Genomic DNA, 20,660 nt, shown 5'->3' with positions numbered 1-20,660 from the left:
TCCATTGCGGTATCCAATCCCATTCCTCTAACAAAGCAACTTCAGGTTAATTGGTATTGCATAGGGTAGGATACTGCTGCTGAATTTGCCTCTGTAGAACATCCCAGACATGTTCAATAGGATTGAGGTCCGGTGACGTAGAGGGCAACCCCGTTCTGTAGATAGTCTCTGCCTCAAGATATTGATTCACTATTTTTGCTCTGTGTGGCCCATTGAAACGAATTCTGTTCCTATTGCAATGGCAAATGTTCTCACAATTGGCAGAAGGATCCTATCTGTGTGGATCCTATCTGTGTGCATGAAACCGGTCCATTTCTGATGATGTACAACTCCGTGGACCCCTGAATAGAAATGCCTCCCCAAACCTTAACATAACCTCCACTAAAGCGATTTTATTGAGCCAAGCAGCAACCACTTAAACGCATATTCTTCTGTCTCCTCACTCGTTGCCTTCCGTCATTAAAATCCACACATAATTTGGATTCGTCACACTAATTCATTATAAATTTCAAAATTGAAATTTCCTGAATTTAACTACAGTGTATTATATACATAACCCTTAATTTTTTTAATTGAGTATATTTAAGCTTTTTATTTATCAAAATAAATTATTATGAAACAAACATTTCATAATAATTTATATGTTCAGTCTTAATAAAATGATCATCATTTTCAAGGCCATAATCAAAATAAAATAATGTTTTTGTTATGTAGAAGAAGAGATTCCCTGTGAAGAAGACGAAACCTGTCAGCAATTAGCTTCACGTAACGGTATTTTTTTCAATAATCTACTATAACAGTCTTATTTTCAAGAGCCACGGGGCTATAAAAGCGTAGTCGGGGTAAAACTTGGGAAATTCGAAATTAATGTGCAGGAAGAAATCTCCTCAAGGCCTATTGGACTAGAAAAAATGAAACTGATTTGTAAGCATTCTGATATATTTTACAGTGTATATATTTTGGATTGAAATAATCACCTCCTTGCTAGGGTTTGGTCACAAAAGGAAATGCAAAAAAAGAAAAAAAAACAAAAAAACAAAACAAAAACAAAAAAAAAAAAAAAAAACAAACAAAAACAAAAAAACAAAACAAAACAAAAAAAAAAGACGAAGGGTTAGAGCAATAATTCATATTAAAAAAAAATCAATTATCAATTCTAAAAGTATTTTAAAGTAATAAATAATAAGTTTGAAATTTTTAATGTTAATTGAAGTGAGTCGGTATTTGATCAATTCTTCTGAAATTGGTCTTTGGCCTTCAAAGGATTTTATCACGTGACCAACCTACTTCAATTCCCATTAAAATTTTAAACTGATTTTTTTTCATAATCATACACAAAGAATTGCTAAATATGCAGGTATCGGTAAACAAAAAAGTCTAAAGATGACGTCAAAGTCTGTTTACATATTTTGAAAGCAATGAATCAGTTAAGAGTTGAACACAATATTTTTGATTAAGTACTATTTTCTACTCTATCTAATTTATAAATTGATTCTTCAGGATAATTAAACTATCCTTGACTGTTTAAAAGGGAATCATCACCAATTATGAGATCTTAGTAGGGTTGTCAACCTCTGGCCAAAGCATAAGAAAAGATAAATTTTATGTGAACAAGCAAGCATTGAATTTTGATTTTTTAACTTTTATTTACATTATTGTTAAAAATGTTGTAACACATTTAATTTTGAATATATCGTAAATACCTTGATCGTGATTGTCAAATATCTATTGATTATTAAACTGTATTCATTTTCATTTCCCGAAAAAAATCCAAGCAAAATTTAAATTAATTACATATCTTGTACAAAGTGTTATGTAAAATCATTGTATAATAAATTAATATAAGAAATATCCTCATGTTCCTGATTAGCTACATCTGCATAGCACGTATGTTTCTTTACACGAACATATGAAAATGAAATGTTTTATTTCCAATTACCCATTTTTAAAAAAATGATGCTCATGAATTTTTACTTTCTTCAGTTATTAAAATAAATATCTTTATTACTTAATCATTTGTTTGTTGTATTTTTATAAATTGATTTCACATTTTAAAAAGTTGATGTTGAAATATAAGCTTACTAAAACTGTTACTTGATTTTTTTTTGTTTCTAAATGTGTTATCACTGATATATTTATTACTTTTATCAGAGCATGACAGTGTCGTCAGTATTGATATAGGAACAACAGTAATGAAAGCAGCAGTATCCCTGAAGAAAGATGAAAGTATTCTAATGACCATAAAAGAGCAGTGTGCGTCACTTTATACCGAAGATGGTCAGCTAATGTCTATCGGTGCGGGTGCGGAGAAGGACTACAGAGTTATTGCAAGTATTCCACAGAAGAACAAGTGGACTCTTCTTCGAAATTTCAAGCCTCTGTTGATAGACCGGGTAATTATTTATTATTTTAAATCCATTCAATTTTGACTACTAAGCTGTTAAAACGATATTTAAAAAAAAAACAATCCTTTTATCATTTTCCATGAAAATATTGAATTCAATTTTGAAAATTCCCCCTTTTTGCTGCACTCAACATTAACTTATTCGAAGGCATTAATTTTGCACTCCATTCAAGTGACTTCTTGTGACAACTAAGTCGTTAATAGGAGTTTTCAACCAAAGTCATTAGCATTATGTTGAGCTACTTCTCAAATATGCTTGAATCAATCTCAAACGGATTCTGTAAACAGTTTTAATTCTACCGTGTTAAAATTTCACGATATCTCAAAAAGAACCACATATGGAGAAATGGTGTTCATTCAGCTCATTTACATATTCGCCATATTGGATCTATAATGGCGGCAGATTCTATAAGGATTATATAGAGAACTTACAAAAAATTGCTAATTTTTATATTCTAACTATTTCGGATAAAGTTCTTCCGCCGATCTTTTGTTTTTCCTTTATATCCTCTAACGGAAATAACAATGATGTAGATGCCAAAGTGAAAGTTGCGACCGCCTTTTTGATTTGAAAATTCGAAGCGAGAGTACGCTGTTTTAATGAAGAAAAGAGAACTGAATTAGTGTTTTTATCATTTTGGTGATTAAATGTAAGTGTTTATTGCATGATGACAGAGTTCTTCCGCCGATTAATAGGTGCAAACGAAGGTCTATTTTTAAAAAATATTGCTGTTATAAAATTGTATGAAGAGTTACGACCGCCTTTTAAATTTAAAACCGGCAATTTTTGCATTCGCCTGACCTACATATTATTGAAACATACGGTATCATTAATTTCTAACGGACGATAACGCTAAATTCTACCCATTTAAACATGTCGATTGCTTAAAGAAATTCAAATAAAAAAGTCTTGCATGTTTTTATATTAAAAAATTACAGAAATGGTATAATTTGAGTTTTTGCAGGATCTTATGAATATTAATCAGAAGTAAATCACGTGGGAGCAACCTCATGAATAAACTGCACGTCATTTCTCCATATGAATTGTGATGGTTTTAATTTCACGCCGCAAGTGATTAATTCAAGTTTTCGTAGAATCATTTAAACGCTTTAAAAACAAATAATAGAATTTACGATGTGTTTAATTTCGCGGAAAACTAATAAATCGCAAACATAGCGAAATTAAAACAATAGTGAATATTTGCCAATCTACAGTAAATTACATAGTTTCTATGGGCGGGGGTATAAAAAAATCAGACATCTTCTATTTAAATATATGTACTAAACATTCAATTATAGATTGTTAACATGCTTAAGGTAAGTACTCAGTCCTATGCCAGGATTCTGTAATTCATTTTTCCAAACTTAGGATGGGGCTAAAATGTATTATTTGAAGTTATATTACAAGTACATGTATATTACACTTTGTGGGTGGCAAGTTTAGCATCTTGAGGTAGTATTAATTCATGCATGTTCATATCATTGTCCCCGTGGTAGGGTTGTGACATAATGGGCAATCTGAGTTTTAAGGGTACTTAACACAAACAAAAAAATGATGCATTAATTAATGTATAATTTTTAACTGATTTTGATTTGAAATGACATACATTGTAAATAATAAATCCCTGAAATATAAAGAAATCATTGGTTTTCCTTTAGAAATGAGACTTTGTTTTGCTTCTTACAATATAATTCCAAACAAAATTTTGCAAAAAAATTTAAATTATGACAAAATCTTATAATTTTTTCCCATTATCTTTGTACATTATTCAGGTGACCAATTGAAATGTAAATCTAAGAGAAATATTAATGATTTCTGAAAGAAAAGTTTGATTGTGTTAATTATCATTAGGGAGTCTAGGGGGGGGGGGGGTCAACAAATTAACCACCAAATATATCTTAATTTTTTTGGATATATCTTAAGCTGTCAACTATCATTTAGAAAAAAAAAGAATAAATCATACATATTAGTTTTAAAATTTGACCATTTTATTATATCTTCATGTGGAGCTCTTCTTCTAAGGGGGATTAAAATAGTCTAAAAATGGTATATTTTAAAAGATATAAGAAAGATCTTTTTAAAATCTTCTTCTCAAGAACAGAAAAGCTATGATAAGTGGAGGAAGTATTAATACATATGTATAGAAGTACACTTATTTAATGTTGATTCAAACCTTTTCAAATCATGACCTCTGGCGGTAGGATGGGTCCATAATGGTTTTGCATAGAAATGAGAGTGAGAAATCTTTTTTTTTTTAAATTGTAACGAACAGTTATGCCATGATTGGTAATATTTATAAGGAAGCATGCTAAGCTAGTGTTAAAATCCTGTGATTCCTGTGATTTTGATAGGGGCACAATGTAGGATCAAGTCTTGCATGAAAAATACATAATAGGAATATAAATCGAAATAATTTGGTGAACAGCAAATCCATGATTAGTGAATTTTCTTTGTTTTGCGGAACAAATGGAAGCATCCACAGATGATTCAGATTCAGATTTGTTGAAATCATGACCCCTTGGGTAAGGGTGTGGCCACAGCAGGGATATATAAAATACATGTTTACTGTCTTGAAATATAAGCGATATTTGGGCGAGGGTAAGAAAACGTGATAGAGGGCGAGGCTTGCCGAGCCCTCTTATGTTTTCGACCCGAGCCCAAATATCGCTTATATTTCAAGACATTTATCATGTGTTTTGTTTATCCTGCAATAAAATTTTACATTTGAACATCCATAACAAGCTTTTTCCGACTGATTTATACACAATCTCTGCAGTTGAAACTATGACGCCAAGGCGTAAACATTTCAATATACATGACGTCACAATGCTTTTAGAACGTCGGAATACATGCACGAGGCTTTATTGGGGCTATGAACGGATATAAAGCCTTGGTTTATTAGGTTACCTTTATTGGGTCAATGCAAGGGGTACTTGCAAGATAAAAAGGTGCAAAAAAAATTCTCCAGAACAGTAAAGTTATTGACATGTTGACATGTAAGCATCGGCATGTAGTGAAGATTCAATTTCTTTTTAAATCATGATCGAGCAGAGGGGGGGGAGGGGGGGGGGAAGGGGTGATTGGAATATCAATATTTTCCAAACAGTACGGAGGAATTGTTTTTAAATTCTTTTCAAAAACGGCAAATTTATACATGTATGCTCTTTTGATATTGTGGCATTCTATGAGGAGTGATCAAAAAGTTAGCGAACTAGTACTATATTTACAAAACCATTAAGATCAGAATGAAATTTGACACACCTATAGTCATGCACATGTTCTATAAATTGCATATGCAAAGTTTATGATTTTTCTCCATCATTGTGACGTCACAATGGGAAAATGGCGTCAATATATAGGTGACTCGTAACAAAAAATGGCTGCCAAAGTCTTACTAGAGAAAAGAAAATCTGTAAGGTTTAACGTATAATACGGAAATTCCTTTGAAGTTTTTTTTTATGATAATTTGTTAAAGTTTATAATGTCAATAGACGTTCCAGACGGTAAGTCATAAATTGGATTGGTTGTTTTAGTGAAGGGAAGGAGATGGTTCAAAATGTCGTTTGTTTTGTAGCCCAGCAAGAAGCAAGCTGGGGAAGAGATGTGTCCTTTGTTAGGCAATTCGTTAGGAAAAAATTCGAAGTTACAGCTAGAAAAATGATTGAAAATCTTAACAATAATATTATTATTAATTCCTCAAAATATCGTTTAAATCAGACTTTTAACATATTAAATATGATAAAACGAATTACCTACAACTATGACTGAGGTTGTGATGGTCACCATTTTCTTCCGGAAAAGGATATCTTTATCTAACTACCCTTTTTTCCGAGAATTGATCACTTATGACAAAGGGACTGTTCCTATTATAAAACTTGACTTGCATGGTTAAATCGAAAAAATATCTTAGCGTTTATGGACAGAATGCTTCAGAGCATGTCACCTGACTACCTGGATTACGTGATTCGCGCATAGGCAAAACGATAACAGACATGAATTAAAATCAGAGAGGGCTATTTAAAAAAAATAATGAACACTGAAACCTAATTTCATATATTTTGTGAAAGTTATTTTATTTCTTCGAGAACTTTTTGATCAAACATCGTAAGATAAAATTTTATGATAAAATCTAGGAATTTATAAAATTCACCCCCTCAATTAACTTTACAATACTGAGCTGATATGTGTTTTCATCTAGCCCATGTACAAATGTACTCAGGTTAGCCATGTGGCTAATGGGCCTCTTGTATAAACATAGTACTAGTACTACATGCGTATGACTTAAAATGATAAATGAGAAAATTTATTAAGTCTTTCAACTTATGGTATAGATTTCAAAAATGTTATTTACAAAAACAAATGTTTGTATCATCCTGCTATTGATGCAATAACTGAATGAGTCATTCCCTTCAAGTTACAAAAATAATTATATTCCAAAGCAAGGTCAGTTTGATAATCAATATTCGCAGGGTGAATAAAGAAGCATAAACAATATTCTACCTTGACTAAATCAGTGTTACATTATGACGTCATAGTAGACGAGATGACGTCAATTTTGGAACACAAGTTTTCGTAATATTGGTATTTAGAGATGTATCCTTGGCATATTATACTAAATAGACAGTAATTACATATATTTCCATTTCATAAGGAAAAAAATTGCAGATCTAGACTTTAAAAATATAGACATTGATTTAAATTACACAAGGACTTCCATCCCAATCCTCAAGACCTAGCCCACTGACGTCAAACACGAAATAAGCCGAACGAGGTTAATCTGCATATTTCGCCTCCTTAGCGTCAGACAGACAGTTGATCACGAGATTTGCAGGCATATAAGGCCTTAGATTCTGACCTATCGACCTGCCTAATTTACATTCCGGAAAAATTAACAAGAAATTAACTGAGCTAACTTTCAAGGAGTTATCACAGAGATAAAAAAAAATTAGAAATGGAAATATATACTGCTTATTTTTTTCCTGTTATATAGGAGAAAAGACCCGAACAGACGGAGGAAGGAACTTATATATCACCAGCGGTGATATACAAAGAAGTTCTGAAAAAAATTACTGAAAAAGCCAGTGAATTAGTGAAGAAGTATGCATGTAAATTTCCTTTTTATGTTATCACATGTCCAGCCTATTACACAAGAGAGAAACGCATATTCCTGGCAGACATTGCATTACAGGTACGGTTTGCTCTCTTCATTGGGGGGATGAATTTATAGATATTATAAACTTAGAAATAAACTTCCTCTTCTTCTTTTCAAAATCATTAATTCTTAAAGATAAACAATATTTTTAAAAACAAACACGATTTTTTTTAATTCACTTTAGCCTTCGGCTAGCGTTAGTTTTCTGATCACATTTTGTTCAGCGTCTGTCATTCTGTCGGTTTGTCTGTAATCTTTATAATTAATAGACGTCCTTTCAATTTGCATAAATATAGGGTCAATATTTATATTGAAACATCCTCAGGAAGTGTACACCCGTTTTTTTTTCAAATCTTCACCCCTTGGAGTAGGGTGGGATCACAATAGCGATCGAATTTTTCCATAAGAATAGAAAGTACTTGTATAAAAAATATTCTCACGAACAGCAAAGTCATAATAAGTCATATTTACGTTGAAGCATCCAAAGGTAGTGAAAAATTATGACACGGCGGTAGGGTTGGGATACAAAAGAATGCATACGATTTTTTAAAGAAATCTTCCTAAGAACAGCATAATCTTTAGTGGTAATATTTATACGGAGGCATCTTCAGGTAGTGTTCAATTCAGTTTGCTTAAATTATGACCACCATGAGTATGGCGCGGCTACAATGGGTAATCCTTTTTTTGGGGTTCTCTAGATTAATATAAAGGAAATATCTGCAACATTTTTCTTCTATAGAACAGCAAAGCTATGATTAGACAAATTAATACACAAACCTTACCAGGTAGTGTAGATTATGACACCAAGGGGAAGGTCAGGGCGTCTATAGATAAAAAAAAAAACGTACATGAAAAGGTTTTTTTTCATAATTTTTCATAATTTTCAAGCCATTATTTAGGGAAAATAGAAGCATCCTCAGATAGATTCGAGTTTGTTAAATTAATTCCTTATCACCCTTCCAACTTCTCCTGAAGAAATACATGTACGTAGGGTCCATTCATATTGTTATTTTTTTGCATGCCATAATGCTTGCTTGAGCAACGTGGTCCATCGACTTTTTGTGATGTAGTATGTTTTTTTTTATCATGCAGGCAGGTGTTAATATCCATGACGTTACTGTTGTAACAGAAACAGAGGCTGTTATGCATTTCTCTGCATTAAACCAGAAAATCGCTTCAAATAGCGGTTTAATATTGGATATTGGAGGTATTTATATTTTATTTCATTTCAACAAAATAATGTGGAAAGAATGTGACGGTTCATTCTCCTTTTCTTTCCGATTCTAGATACCATACTTTTAATTCTCTTCAAAAAAGTTTCCAGTATCCAGGAAGCTAAGACAAATCATTTTTAAAATACAATGTTTAGGAGTTTTTCTTGGTTTCATTGTTGTTCTTGTTTATCTTCAATACATCTAAGAGTTGAAATCTTAGAGGTCTTTTAATTTTTAACTCACCTGAGTCGATGCATTCAGTGAGCTTTTCTGATCAAAATTTGTCCGTTGCCTGTCGTTGTCGTTATCGTTGTTGTAAACTTTTCTCATTTTCATCTTCTTCTGAAAAACCACTGGGCAAATTTCAACCAAACTTGCCACGGGTAAAGGGGATTCGAGTTTTTTTTTTTAAATAAAGGGCCACCTCCTCTTCCAAGAGGGGGGGGGGGTTAAATATGATAAAGTAAAAATTAATGGCATCTTTTTAAAATCTTTTGCACAGAAATAAATAAGAACAGTCTTTTTAAAAAACTTTGTCAATATTCTCAAGTGAGCGATGTGGCTTATGGGCCTTTTGTTTAGAGACGTATACCATGTAGTTATTGATAAAGCGATAAATAATTTCAGCTTATTTTAAAAAGAAATCAGGCATTAATCTTTTCCTGTCTATTTGATTCTTTGAAAGTGAGAAAAAACAAACATCTTACATAAATCACAAATGATGTTTTATTATTGTATGCATTTCAAATAAAACGTTAAAGAAAGTAATGTATATTGGTCTTGCTGAAACAAAATATATTAATTTCTTTAAAATGTATATACATGTATATACAGGTATTTCTAATTCATAAAGAATGAATATTTTTCTAGCTTTTGATTAAAATTATGTACGTTAATTGGATAACGTAAAGATGCCTTTTCTTGTCTATCATGCGTCATATCAGTACCTTACTTAAAACTAATTTCAATTTCTTAGGAAATTTAAGTCTGATTCAGCCCTTATTGGTATTTACATGTATTATCCTTGTGTAAAGAAAAACCAAACTTTTGATATTATGGTTTATGATTTTTTGATACTTAATTTGTTCTGTCCAATATCATCAATATGAATGCAGTCTGTAAGAATATTCTATATTCTTTACTTCAGTATACCAAGCAGTCAGATTCCTTGTAATACAAACAATAAGTTCATTTATTTGCCAAAAATACTGCAATTCATTAGTCTTGGGCTTATGATTTGAACGAGGGGGGGGGGGGGTATAGATTCATAGCTACCCTAACGACAACACAGCCAATTCAAGGATTTAAAAGAAAATCACCGGTTTCTATTTATAGATATACTGCATCTTTTGAATTTATGATCCAATTATGTTATGTGATTTGAAGATTTATAGCGCAAGTATGTCAAATTACAATCACGTTACTTGTTCAATACTATAATTTTGAAACCAAAAATTTAGAATTATAACATTAAAAACTAGAGATACTGTATGCTACAAGCTCACTAAATGATATCCCTCTGACTCCAATATGAGTATGATCACAAAGTAAATATTTTGCTCTTGGAGACCCAAAATAAGTTTTGGATCAAAAAGTAAAGTAGGAGGTCACAATGCGATTATGTAATAAAGAATCTGTAAAAATATCATTCAATTTTATTCGTTGGTGTAAGATATTATAGAAAAAAAATTGCAGTGTCAATGTTTTGAGGTCGAAATCCCTGAATATGTGTCGATCAAAAAGCGTTACAGACAGACGGACGAATGAACAGACGGATGGACGTACAGACAGACAGACAAACATACCGATACTACATACAATCCTACTTTTCAAGAGGGGGGGGGGCAAAAAAAAACAAGAATCTATGAATCTGCACACTCTAATGGCATAGCTTATGACTGTCTTTTCCCGAAATACTTTTTGTAATGTGTATAATATAATTTTTTGAAATTATGAATATTATATGATATAATTTTAAAAACAAAGTAGCAAAGATACGTAAAGATTTTTTTTAAAGGCAAAAATGGAAAAATTTAGGACTCGAACTCGCAATCACCATATTTGCAGCCCAGCAATCAGAAATGTACCAATGCACCAACGAAGTCGATGGGAGTAATTATTTTTTTTTTCTACTTTAAGAGCATGTCTACGAGAAAACCATGCAAGAGGTTATGGGAGCAAGGTTCTCGGATCAACTTCATGTTTTGTGTGTAAATTTCTTCTATAATATGAAACATTTTGCCACAAAATTTTTTTCAGTGTGGTCTCACTTAAGGGGTTAAATCAACACTGTTACTAAAAATAGAATTCTTGGTCCTAATGCAGGGGTGAAAACATGAATTTTATAGGATTTTATATTTAAATATTCAGCATTTTACTTGATAATGAAATAAAATATCCATATATGGTTGAAAGTAACAAGAAAAACATGTTTCGGAAAATTTTTCATAATCACAAACTGTGCCCTCGTTTAAGTGCAAAAAGGTCACAAATCTGGCATATTTCCAGATTTTTGAAAACTGGTGAAAATATTCACTTTTCAAAAACCTATAACTCAGAAAGTGACGCTAGAATCAACTCAATCTCATACCAATTATTAGACAACATATCTGTCTACATTATATAAAAAATCTGTCTTTGGACTCTCAAATATTTTGCTGTACTTTTTACTTGAAGTTGGGCATTTATTTGTGAATTTTCAAATTTTCTCATCCCTGAACTTCAGCAAGGAGTTATTTTGCTGATTTAAATATTTTCAAAAATTTAAATTTTGATGTTAAAAAATACCATTATATTGTACATTTTTGTTTTCAATCAATAATTATTTCTTAGGGGGTTAAATGGGGTTAATTTGGGGGGGGGGTTTACCAGAATTGTATTATTTTACATTTTCTTTGAGCAGGGTGATATTCACATACTGCTTAGTACCTGTTTGTCAATCAGTAGACCAAGTGTATTCTCTCTTATTTTAAAAAAAAACAAAACATTTGCTTGATAGATAATAAACATAGTGCACTGGTACCTACTAATAAGTAGATGGCCCCTTTTAATTTGGAGTTCACAAGGTCAAAGGTCAAGGGTTATAATTCCCCATATACCAGTATGTAGATTTTAATCATTCAAAATCTTGAGGACCCATTGCTTGACAGACATCAAATTTAGTACACTGGTTTCCTAAAAAGTAGAGGACCCCTTTAGATTTTGAGGTCACAATGTCAAAGGTCAAGGGTCAAACTGAAAAAAAAAGAAATATCACAGCCATTTTCTTGACAGACATATTGTCATGGCAACAAACTCAAAATGAATGAACACCAAGTTTTAAAAATCAACAAATTAGCACATTTATAATTTTTAATTTCATTGCAGATTAAAATTTGAATATTACTCAATAACTAAGTACATTCAACAACAAAAAAATTGCAATGCTTGACTGCTTCCTGATATTTTATATTCACTTCCAAAATTAAAATGACCTTGAAATTTTGTATGCATGAAAAAAATCTACTTACTTAAGTTTACATAATGATTCTAAATTAAGATAAGATTTAAAAGAAAAAATCACATTTTCCCAAATCATATTCTGAATTATTTGCTATACCTATATACAGGCAATTAGTCTTTATAATAGTGTTATATTTGGTAAAACTAAAGCACTGTTGGCCTTGAACTTTGATCTTTTCAAACATAACAAACACTTAAAATTTACTCTGAATTTTTGTGTATTCCTGCAAATGAAACCTGATACATAAAATTATTAAATATCAAGATACAATGTTTAAGTACATGTACCAATAAAATCGTTTAAGTTAACATACATGAAATACCCTGAAATTTTGGCTTCTACACAAGATTCTTCAATCATAAACTGTCTTTTTTTCTTCATGTTTGGTACACCATTTGGGTTGGTCTTGAGGTCTCAAGCTTTCAAATTCTATAAGGTGTATCCAAATTATTCTGTTCAGTATGACCCCATTTTCTTCCTATTTGGCATCCAATAACTTCTGGAGAAATTGAACAAGCACTGAAATTTCCACTCCTGGTTTAAAGAAGAACTGGAATGTCTCCAAATACACAAAAGTAGTACTCAAAGCATGTACCTGTGAAAAAGGACAGCTTTCAAATTAAATTGAAATAAACCATACTAGACATATTCTAAGATTTTAAAAATAAATGTCATGTTTATGATAATGTTATATTGATATTTTCCAATTGAAGAAAATGTCATCAAATGACTTGGGTAAGATTCTTCAAAAATTCTTCTGGCTAACTTTGAAGAAAACAAGAGCTTCATATATCCTTGAAGTAAAGTAACAGAATAGGGAAAAATGCATGTGGCAAATCGACAGACAGACAAGGCAATTCCTATACATGTACTATAGTATAACATATCTTTACCATTTTCTCATCAGTGGCAAGTAATTGGTAATGCTTATGCTGCATTGTCTCTCCTCTTCTTATTTCTGGATTCTATTCACAAAACTACATTGGAAACCCATGTAGTAATTCTTGATAGCTCCACAGCTGAAAATCCCATTGTAAAGCCCTGCCCTAACCAGGGAAATGAATTTGAATAATCTGAAATTGCACAAGAAATATAAGAATGAAATGAAATATTCTATACAAAGTATAATTTCCCAGACTTATATTTATAATATTAGTTGTTTTAAACACAAACCTGTCAAGGAACACATAGTGACCTTTAATAAGTCTGCAGTCTGCACAAGTATTTGACAACAACTTTTTTTTCTGATAATTGTGATCTCTCATAAAGAATATTCTACTGTTCCATAAAGCAGAAAATCTTAAATGTAGCCATCTTCATAACATCTCATAAATATGTGAAAAAAATATTTTGTTAAATGAGATTCTTTATAATCGTGCATCCCACATATGTGGCAATAATGGTGATTTAGTTGACAGTGAAGAACCATCTATCCAATTCTTATTGTACCCTATTAGAAAACAGTCTAATTAAATTGAAAACCCTGGACCTATTCAACTTTTCATTCCCTCTTCATCACCCACAAAAACTACTTATGATATTTATAATTCTGCAGATGTGAATATTTTGCAATATTGTTGAATTTATACAGATATTTTTGTTGCTACATGTACATGTACCAACCTTGAAATTTCTCTTGACAGGTTTGCTAGGTATATATTCAGGTCCAGTACAATCACTAGATTTAGCTACGTAGGTAGAATTTTTTTATAGAAAAAAATTACTTTGGTACAGAGCTCAATAAAGCTAATAAAGCTACTTAAAGGTAGGTAAATAAAGCTAACTAAGTAGGTAAATCAAGCTACGTAGCTAAATTATCTAGTGATTGTACCAGACCTGATATTGTCTTTTAAAAAATCTCTCTTGTACATAATCAAGTACCAACCAAAATTGTTTATTTATTTATTTTTTACATCTCAGTAAGCCTTTTTATAAGGTACATAGTATTATAAACCAAGATCCAACTACCTATTTCGTTTTCAAATTCAAACATTGTTGATTCGGTATCATCATGACGGGACCATCATCACTACATCCGTCTCGCTACCAAATGAATGTTCGCTGTCAGAATCATATTCATCAAAATCAGAGCCAGAATCTGAAGACTCGTTGACAATTCACGCACCTGAATCTTTTTCTGAGGACGTACAACTCCACAAACTTCGCAGGATGCCATAATGTTTACACGTGGTTACGGAACCGTATATCGATCCCGATGGATTTCATATATTTTTCATGTATTTTATTCATAGTCCACTAGGCCTAGTACATATACGTAACAAATTACATTCACAGGAAAGGACAATTTTCTTCAAATCACATATAGATCTATCTGTAGGCCTTAAACGAATAGATGACTTCGTAAACATAATCATTATCTACCTTCTCTACAGAAGAGCGCAACAGGGGAGATAATTCTAACAAAATCTAAATAAATAGTAAAATACGTTTTTTTTCACTAGAAAAGCAGGGAAAAAAAATATTTATAGCTTTTATAAAATTAAAAATAATGTTCGTTGTTTATATTTGTAAATATTTTACACAAAATTCATTAAAATTACTGTTAAAAGTAAAACTTATAAAATCATAAATTTTTCCATCATTTGAATTTGAGGTAATTTCATTACGATATAACTTTTCTGTCCTTGAGAGTCCAAAGGTGGATTTTACATATTGTTGGGATAATATCCTAGAGATTCTTAAATGCACAAAATTCTGAAAAAAGAAGCGTCACTTTCTAAAAAATGTATCCCTGAATATTAACAAAAAATGAACCATCATCATTTCTTGGCACCATGCCAATATTTGTGCCCTCGGGACAGCCTTCTATATAGGGGTTTTACAAAAAAAATTGATTCCAACTTAATTTTACGACTTAGTTCTATGAGAAAACATTGCCCTTTTATTTATATATTGTTTTTTTCTTTTTTACGTTTAAATATTGAAATTGTCATTTTTACACCAACTTTTTTGCATTTTCCCTTGAATATTGACCAAAATGAATTATTGGCTGTTACTAAAAATAGAAACAACCGATGCAAAAATAAACAACATATTTCTGACTCTCAATGGGTGCCCTTAAAGTTAATAATAAAAATTAGTTTGTTCTTGAGAGTGCCTACCAGAGCATTTTTCTATATATCTGCATGGTTTTCTCGTAGACAGGCTCTTAAAAGTTATCTTTGCCAACAGTTTGTTATCATTAAGTGGATACTTCAATATTTACCACATATTTCAAACAAACTGGATGATTTTCATTTTTAATTATATGAAGGGACTTTTAATATTGAAAAAACCATTAATGTTTGATTTGTATTTACGCATGTTTAAGTAAGACTGTATGACAAATTTTGGTAAAAACAGTGTATGTAAAAAAACACTAGTAGATTCGGCAAAATCCCTATCACATGTTCAATGGCTAGAAAGAAAGTTTAGCACTTTTTTTTCTAATGAGCACATAGTTCAGTACAGTATAGGCCTTTAAACTAATTTTTAAGTTGCACACATGGTAAATATATTTTGTAGATAGATTTACAGGTACTTTGAATTATAAAAAAAAGACTATATCTTTTTATATATACATTTTGATTATTTCATAAAAAGTTGAGTTTATTTAGTAATATAGGACGTAAACTTAGATTTGAAGTTTATATTTTCTGTATAATATCACGACTTCTATATATTTCAAATGCATTTGACACAAAAATATATAGGATATGATTTACATATAGGCTGCTTCAGTTGGTATTGTTATGTATTCAAATACTCACTGTATAATAATTTGCAAAATACATACCCTGTCTATCCGAATTTCATGCATACCAATGTGGTGCTTAAGAAGTCATTTAACATACATCTTTGAAGCCATTTAGATCCTTTGGTAGAAATATCAAATAATTTTCAAAATATTGTTCTAATTAAAATATCCAAAAATTTTAAAGAGTTTTTATCATTTACTGTCAAATCACAAATTTTCATGGGAGTTTCATTTTCATTGCTTTCAGTGAATCAAAAGACCTACGAATTCATGTCCACCACGACATGTAAAATGTCACATACATAACAACTAAAAAAATCTTCATCCGAAAATTCGAATCCCTACGATCCAAGAGGTTTTACTCAAACCACAAAAAATTGACCCAAAGAAAATATGTGATGTTACAGTATTACTAACTATTTGAATAAATGCATGCACGTGAGGAGAACAAGGTAGCGATAACGAATAATGATTGAGCTAAAGAACGAGTTTTAAACACGGTTACCGTATATACTCGCCTATAAGTCGGTCCGCCTATAAGTCGGTTGTATAGTTTGACGATATTTTGGTGTAATTTGCTATTGACCCGCTTATAAGTCGGTACAAATTTTTGCCAAAATCGGGCGACAATTTCAAGTAATTCTAGTGTTGTTTGAACGGATCCAATTAATATTTTTCGAAATTATTCTGATATATAATCTTCAATCATAAAACATGAAGTCGTGCTAACTTAAAATACGAATAATATTAATTATTAAAATTTATAAATATTTGTACTTTGAGTACTCTAAGAATACATAATAAATCATCATATATATTCAGACATTTTCTTCCATTATCATCAGAAACGTAAATACTACATTTCAGCCTCCAGAAAAATACCAATCACTTTATGACTCGCCTATAAGTCGGACATAGAGTTTTAGACCTATATTTAACTTATAAAATACCGACTTATAGGCGAGTATATACGGTAAATAAGGGCCTTTAATATTCTAGAGGTGATAATGATAAGGTAACTCTCGAATAATGTCGTGAAAACCATGACTTTTTAGATTAATGGCAATGCATAAAGGTCGGCTAAAGTATTGCTACAATATCTTAAACTTTAACAAAGTAATGTACAATTAAGAAATAAATTATGAATATACATGTTATACTTCTATTCAGTATAAAATGTGCATGTATGAATTTTATAAAATAAAATACAACATCTGATATTCATATAGTAAAAACGCTTTGATTTACTATAGTAAACTTTCATAATTTTGTTAACTGTATAAAGTAAGCGTTAATTAACTTTAGTGTGTTTTATCAAAATGAAATTTTGATAACTTAAAGTTACGCGCTCTAAATGTTACTTGTTTAAAACCACTACTAATTTGATAAACATATGTCATGGGGGCAACAAAAAAAGCATAGAAAGACATTTTTTTAGGTTTTTGACAATTTTGAGGGAATTATGTTAAATCTTTAGAAAACATTAAGTACAGGTTGCCTTCTTGAGATTGTTAGGATGCATCTGATATAAATGCATGGAATATTAAATTCTGCGGATAGGCAAGCTTGTGCTATGTGTTCTCCAAAAGAAAATATACAATAAATGTGATGAAAATATGCATAAAATTGCGGAAATTCAAAAAAATGACATATTCTGTGACCTTACGGTGCCCTTTATGAATTCCATGGCTTAGGTTCAATACCAATGTCGTAAGAGCAGTGACACTTAAGGTGTCTCGTGATAAATTGTTCGCAGAGACACCTCAAAGTAGGGGCCAAAAAGGAGACTTAGCTAATCTTGTCCTTTATTTATATTAACATGGCATAGCTTAACTTATATAACAATGCATATGCATCAATGGGAGTATGGAATAGGTGATTCAAGAAACTATCATATTCATATATTGAAAGTAATTTCTTCTCCCTTTAGCATCCTGATTTGACATTGATGATTCTGGTCATGGATTCATTGCGACATTATGTCACAATAGTTAAAAGTTACCGTTCGACATGTTGCAGATATTATTTGTCTTAGAAAATTCTAGATGCTCAGGTGGCCTTCATGGTCAATTATCCTTTTGTTTCTTATTTCAGGAGGCAGCACAAATATTACGATTTTTAACACTGCCAAAAAAGAAATGAAGACAACAGAAGCCTTAGGTGGACAGAAAATCGATGAACAATTTTCAAAGTTTATGCAAGAAATTTTTCGAGATTTTGAAGAATTCTGTTCGCGTTACCCGACTGAATGCCTTGATATTCAACACCAATTTGAAGATATAAAATCAAATATTTCTGGAAAAGGCAAACCCAATGCTGAAAGTGAGGAGTTATGCATAACTTTACCAGCTAATCTCCACTCGTTTTTGTTTGAGAAGACCAGGGAAAATCTAAGTGAAGCCCTCCAGAAGGGAAAATTCTCTGGTCTGATTCGGATCGAGAGAAATAAACTGTACATTATTACGGATTTACTGCATAGGGTCTTTGAACCTACTTTAGTTGATATTATAGAAAAAATCTGCAAACTTACAAAGGGAAGTGACATTTCAAATGTTTGCATTTGCGGGGGACTCACCAAAGTGCCATACATACGAGATTATTTGGAGTCTTTTTTTCGGGTAAAATTTGAAGGGATAATACCTTATTTTCCTGAGGAACCAGAGCTAGCAGTTGCAAAAGGTGCTAACTTTTTCGGACAAAAATATCATGCTCGACCACTTCTACCTGAGGAATTAAATTGTTCGCATTCCTCTGTCAAAAATGAAATGGTTTATCTGGAAAATGATGGTACAAAAATTACTGTCATTACATTCTCTGACAACCAACCTGATGAACGTTAAAATATATGCAATACCAAAGAAGTGTAAGCCTATCCTATGCAGCTGTATCAATTTATTTCTGTCTAAAAATTGTTTTATTGCTTTGAAATCAAATAATAATTTTAGAGCATTACATTTTTATGATGTAAATGACAGTTAACTATCAAAAACAATATCCCTTTTGGCAAACAATTATGGAAATGTGATTATTTGCATCATTTTGTGTTTAAATTCCCAATGTAATAAGCTTTTGCGTCTTGAAAGATGGTGAAACATCTACTTAGTTGCTATGTGCGAGGAAGCTTTAAACTAAACTTGTAGAGCTTGAAAAACCTGATAAATACATAATCCAAAGAAAAATAACTATATATGCGTGAAGTATTATTGATTATTGAGTTCATTGAAATGAAATGGTTATCTACTAAAAGTTTTCGATCTTTTATTTTCCAGTTTCGGTCAATATCGAGGTCTACTTTAATTTGTTATTAAGACAATCGCAATGATACAATATATGTTACCCCTTTAGAATTATTGGTGTTCTTTATTATTATTTCTTATTCACAGTTTTTATTGTCTAATAGATTCGATACTTTTCTCTTTGTTCTACACATATTTTTTTGCTGGAATTGTATTTTGTTTTAACATATGAATAAGATATGTGTTACGTAGAGTTGAATTTTGCAGATTTCAAATTTATTGTATATAGGAAATTATCTTCAATGTAAATAAATATAATCAATGTATATATTTTCTTATCTCGCTTCAGAAAAAAAATGTAGATTACTGATTGTTTAAAGGCTTATTAAATGACGCCTTGCGATTCTGTTCGAAACGTTGTTATTGAATAAAATTGGCGTCTAGGAAAGGGCTATTTGTATAGGCAGTTTAGTTAAATTTCTTGTTACAATATTTCATGTTGATTGTTTTGGATAAAAACTTGATATTTTCATAATATGAGCATACATTTTTATAATATTTAAAAAGGTCTTCAGTGGGATAAATTCGTAACACATAATACGTACGTAGTCATACAGGGTGTCAAATGGAAATCCATATTGGGACTCTGATTCGCCTCGCCCAATACGGATTTCCATTTCACACCTTGTATGACTCCGTATTAGAACCCTAACTGAATATGTTAATAATTATATTTAATTTACTTAAAATCTTAGCTTGTGTGTATGCTTTTTTCATATTTATTTTAAATAAAAAAATGAATATGTACACGTATTCAGACATATTTTGAGCTTATATAAAGATATAATTTCTACATTTTGTAATCTAGAAACATTTATAACCTCAGTAGAGTAATTCCAGTTCTTATCTTTTTTAATATGGAGGATAATGTTGGAATGCTGGGATTTTCTATTTCACACAAAGATTGCTCAAGGACCTTCTGCAATTGGCACAGGAGCAGAAGCTACACAATATTCATAAAACGTGCGCCCATGCGACTGGATGCGCAGAACTCATGCTTTTATGTATTCCATGGTACGATTGTGCGTCCGAGTCACAGGGGATATATATGTCCCCGGTTCCCGACGCTCTTCAGTTGATGTAGTGGAATTGTAGAAAACATTGTATATTAGTAGCAAAGCATTGGAAATTGAGGCTGATAAATAGGCAATTATAGTAAGACGTTGTAAGATTACATGTGCATCAAACACGTTTAGTACAGTCTCATATTCGCAAAACAAACACGAAGTCTTCTGCAATACATTTTACGAACTTTAAAAATCGTTCAGCTCTCTTTTGAGTACAAATATCCTTGTACGACGTTCATACTAGGTAACCTTTGCACTGCATTGCAA

At 31.3% G+C, this 20,660-nt stretch overlaps 1 protein-coding gene across 1 annotated transcript in view; it reads left to right on the top strand.

Moving 5' to 3' along the window:
• LOC134250946 (chaperone protein HscA homolog) overlaps positions 1-19,032 on the top strand; it is a 39,710-nt gene extending 20,678 nt beyond the window's left edge. Inside the window, exons 10-14 of the mRNA XM_062733307.1 lie at positions 715-771; positions 2,152-2,393; positions 7,396-7,593; positions 8,650-8,764; positions 18,125-19,032. Coding sequence (XP_062589291.1) covers positions 715-771; positions 2,152-2,393; positions 7,396-7,593; positions 8,650-8,764; positions 18,125-18,870 — 1,358 coding nt within the window. The 3' untranslated portion in view covers positions 18,871-19,032. The remainder of the gene's footprint in view (positions 1-714; positions 772-2,151; positions 2,394-7,395; positions 7,594-8,649; positions 8,765-18,124) is intronic.
• Positions 19,033-20,660: the final 1,628 nt, after the last annotated feature.

This window comes from Saccostrea cucullata, unplaced genomic scaffold (genome assembly GCF_032062105.1).
Source record: "Saccostrea cucullata isolate Sc308-1 unplaced genomic scaffold, CSIRO_AGI_Scuc_v1 ctg1635, whole genome shotgun sequence".
In the NCBI taxonomy this organism is placed as follows: domain Eukaryota; kingdom Metazoa; phylum Mollusca; class Bivalvia; order Ostreida; family Ostreidae; genus Saccostrea; species Saccostrea cuccullata.
This window is presented reverse-complemented; position numbering and strand designations above follow the sequence as displayed.